We start from the raw sequence: 4,351 nt of genomic DNA on the forward strand, positions 1-4,351 counted from the left end.
GGATGATGTATGCGTGCAGGATGGTGGAACCGTCTGGCGTCATGGTGGCATAGACGGTAGGTCTTGCAAGGTTAATGTGATGATCTCTCTTGAAGATGGAGTCGAGGAAGATGGCGGTAGCAACTTCTGTGGAGTGTGCGTTGGCGTGCGCTGAGAGTCTGCTTGACTGAATATGCTTCTTACCTGCTATTGGACGGTTTGGGAAGGCATTTGGTTTTTTGGATGATGTGAGTTGGTGTATTGTCATCCCTTCATCCCACTGTAGGTTTAGTGAGGTGGCTTCGAGGTCGATCTTTTGTATTGTCATTGTAAAGTTTTGTGAACAATCTAATAAAAAAAACCGTGTGCATCGTTGGATGCAGAATCTGGGGTGATATTTCTCCCATTTCAAAAAAAAAAGTGCACGTGCTGATTAGTAGTCTTACAAGTTAGTGACCAGTTTACTGAATTTTGCAAGTTGAGTGACTGATGTAGTGATGTGCACATCGCTGCCAAGTTCATGCACCATGGGCCGCGTTTTACTTTAAACTGAAACCAAATGGCTAATTGTTATGCTAATCCAGCTTGGTGAGTTCCGATAGTTGTTCCACAAATCAAGCGAACCATAGCAATACAGAATTTAACAACTTCTCGGCCACGGCGCGCATTCACCAAAAATGGTGGCATGAAAACAAGAGATAGTCAAGCTAAACTAGATTCAGCATACGTATCAAGTGGAAAAGCTAATGATCATCAGACCAGCTGGTAGTGGAAGAGTGGACGCCATCAGAGACCTGTATTGACAACGACGGAGACCGCCGCGTCCGTGAAGTGATGTCAAACCTGTCGTCCTCCGATCGAAGGGCATCCATGGCTTGAGCTATGGACGGCCGGCTGCTCGGATCCTGGTGCAAGCACATGAGCCCGACTAGTAGCACTTGCTCCATCTGGCGCCGGGCAGAGCTGGACTCGCCCTCGCCGCCAATCAGCCTTTCATCTACGGCTTCCACGAGCGCATCGCTTTGGTACAATTCCGTTACCCGTGACGGCAATGGGGGCTTATTTTGGATAGTCGGGTCCCAGCCAGAGACCATCTCTAGCAGAAGGACGCCGAAACTATAGATGTCCGACTCCCTGTTCCGCTGGCTCGTATTCATGAACACGGGGTCTATATACCCGTAAGTGCCCTGTACGACATTTGTTGTCTTGGAACCAGTTTCATGGTGAACAAACCTTGCACATCCAAAGTCTGCCAACTTGGCATTATACGATGAGTCGAGCAGTATGTTGCTCGATTTAATATCCCCATGCACGATACACTGCTGATGTTGCTCACAGTCTACATGGAGGTATTGTATTGCTGACCCTAGGCCGACGATTATTTCGTACCTGTTCGTCAAAGCATGCACGTTAACACATGGCTCAAGCTAATTTCAGTCAACAAAGTTAAGCAATGTAATTTATTCTATAGTATATCCCATTTTGACAACTTATTTGTTACATTGTGAAAACCGCCAAAGGAATTTGAAAGCTCCAAGCAAAAGATCAGCTATCGGCTCGCTTAAGAATGGGTATTACTGATTGAAAAGATATAAGCTGAATATTCCAATTTTGAATCACAATTGAGATTTCGAGTTGTCATGGAAATCAATATATTATATCATAGCCTATGTATAGATAACAAATCAGAAATACCTATAGATGTTCTTCAGAGTGGTTGTGATTTCGTATATTAATTTTAACATTAAACCAAAATTTGAAATGTGGTTCAAAGTGGGAAAATTAAGATGTAGCTAAGCTAGGGGGCCCTAGTTGTCACAATGTAACAAATACATGATTCAAAATCAATATAATATATCATAGCCTATGTATAGATAACAAATGAGAAACACCTATAGATGTTCCTCAGAGTGGTCATGATTTCTTATATTGATTTTAATATTAAATCAAACTTTGAAATGTGGTTCAAAGTGGAATATATAGTTCAAAATGTGGTTCAAACTGTCAAAATGAAAAAGTAGGGTGCCCAAGTTGTCACAACGTAACATATACATGATTCAGAATAGAATTAATTATATATTATACTGTGAAAATAATATTGATATATAATGATTGAGATTCATCAAACTATAAAGAAACAAAGATAAACATATAAAGGAAGAATTTGCCAGTGACATAACTAAATTGTGCTATATGTGCTATTCATCGGTCCACACAAAAAAAACACACTCTTGCATTGCATAAGAGTAACGAAGAGTTGTTTGAAATACCTCTTGGACCATGGTAACCAGCTCTTGTCCCCGTGCAGGTGTTGATCAAGACCACCTTCGGACACAAGCTCGTAGACGAGGACGAGACGTGTGTACCTATCGTCCCACCACCAGCATATGAACTCGAGCAGGTTTCTCTGGCTGTCGTAGCACCAGCCAATTAGCTCGACCAGGTTGCGGTGCCTGAGGCGGCTGACGATACCGAGTTCAGCCTCGAACGCCTCCCTCCCCTGACCGGACGTTTCTAGTTTGAACTTCTTTATCGCCACCGACCGTGGTGGGTATGCCAGTTCACCTTGATAAACACAGGCCGAACCGCCTTCGCCAATCTTATTTCCAGCCGCGAAAGTGTTTGCTGCACGCTCCAGCTTATGATAATCGAAATGTTCAAGGCCCTTGGCAAGAGTTGTGTATCGCCTCTTTCTTATGAAAAGCTGCCATCGACGAACACCAACAAATATGCACACGATCACAATAAACCCGGTAGTTACAATTACCTCAGCTAGAAGCATCCACGGAACCTTCTTGTGGGGACTCTTTGTTGCAGGACTTGCAGGTGTCTCAGGCTGAGGCTGGTGGGGCTGACTGTCACCCATGGTGGAGGTAAATGACCAGGACAGTATCTCATGTAGCTCAACCGCTGTGCCAGTAGCAGCGGAGAAACCGACAGCCGCCGCACTAGGTAATTGTTGCCTCAGGTCGACAGTTGTGTTGACGTGGTATGTCGCGTCGCCGATCCGGAGATTAGTAGATAGAACCTGTGCTTCATCGTAGCTGATCACACAAATCATCGAGATTCCGGACGTGAGGTTCCTGCCAGGGGAGGTTACATTAGTGTACACCTGGGAGATGATGGAGTTGACATCGATGCCCATGTGGCTGTTGCTGGGGTCTCCGATGTCCTCGTTGACGAAGGTGTCGAACTCAATTGCCACGGCCCGGTCGTTGCCAACCATCACAGGTCCTGCCCCGGGGTATTCGGGGTAGAGTCCCATGTTCTTCCCACGGTTGTTGGCGGGGTTTGTCGGCGGGTAAAACCCGAGGAAGAAAGCCAACCCATCGCCACTGAGATTACTGGTTGCCTTGATTTGGAAGGAGAAGGTGGTGGTGAATGTGGCGAGCTCACGGGTGTCGGCGTCCCAGAGCGGCACTGGCTTTGCGTACACAACCCGGCCTATGCTGTCCCCGATGCTTTCGCTCGTGTTGCTCTTTGTTAGCTCGATCAGCGTCTTGTCGGAGTCGAACCGAGCGTCGCCCTGGAAAATCAAGTCTCCGGTGCCGTGGCCACCGGGCTGGGAGAAGGTGAAGTTGAAGGAAAGTGAAGCACCACGATGAAAGTGGAGAGACCATATCGAGTAGTAGAGGCAAAAGTGAAGCAAGGAGAGATGTGGCCGTTGAAGCGAGCACGCAGCAGCCATATATCGACGCTGCGTCATTTGGCACTAGCTAGGGTTACAATGCGGGCGGGATGCCGGACAGACTTTTCCCAGGCCCCTTCATTATCTTTCCCTCGGATCTACCAACTAATTTGCCTAAATTCTATCTTTGGAGTACTAAAGCGGGACGCCGCTTGACACCCTATTTGGCACCGTTGAACAGAATGCAAGGGCTGGCCATATATACACGAAATGGCTCGGCACCATAACCAGCAGCAGGCCGGAAACCTCGACGGGCGAGCACTTGCGTTCGTAGCATAGTGTCCACAGCTCTAATAGTCTTTTTTGTGGTATCCGTCAAACACATGGCATAAGCCAAACGACAACGCACTTCTTCGTAATCTCCTTGATGAGATCTGTGCTGTCTGACTAAGTCCAAGCATGCTCTCTGCTTTTTTAACGCTCATGCTCACTGTTCTCTGTCCGGCACGCACGCACGCACGCCAGCATTTTGCCGGAAACTACACTGAGGAATAGGGAGAGGTAGGGCGCCATTGGACGTCTCCGTGGAGGGAAAATGAAATGTGTTTTTGACATCGTGTTAGAGCATCTCCAGCCGCGTCCCCCAAAGCGTTCCCCAAAGGGATTTGGGGCGCGCCGGACAAAAAATGCGTTCCAGCCGCGTCCTCCAAAGCCCATTTTTCTCCGGCGCGGTCCGATACGGTG

At 47.3% G+C, this 4,351-nt stretch overlaps 1 protein-coding gene across 1 annotated transcript; it reads right to left on the reverse strand.

Annotated features, from left to right (window-relative positions):
* Nucleotides 1–722: 722 nt before the first annotated feature.
* Nucleotides 723–3,685, reverse strand: LOC127303986 (L-type lectin-domain containing receptor kinase IX.1-like). Its single transcript, XM_051334700.1, has 2 exons — nt 2,250–3,685; nt 723–1,368 (listed from the first exon to the last, which is right to left on the reverse strand). Exons 1-2 carry the CDS (start codon nt 3,683–3,685, stop codon nt 723–725), a joined length of 2,082 nt encoding a protein of 693 aa, XP_051190660.1.
* Between the last annotated feature and the right edge of the window lie 666 nt (nt 3,686–4,351).

Source organism: Lolium perenne, chromosome 5, assembly GCF_019359855.2.
Source record: "Lolium perenne isolate Kyuss_39 chromosome 5, Kyuss_2.0, whole genome shotgun sequence".
Classification (NCBI taxonomy): Eukaryota; Viridiplantae; Streptophyta; class Magnoliopsida; order Poales; family Poaceae; genus Lolium; species Lolium perenne.

Coding starts and splice junctions, on each gene's coding strand:
- LOC127303986 (XM_051334700.1), bottom strand. CDS start 3,685: ATGACGCAGCGTCGATATATGGCTGCTGCGTGCTCGCTTCAACGGCCA. Junction 1,369..2,249: donor TGGTTACCATGGTCCAAGAG/GTATTTCAAACA, acceptor TTTGACGAACAG/GTACGAAATAATCGTCGGCC.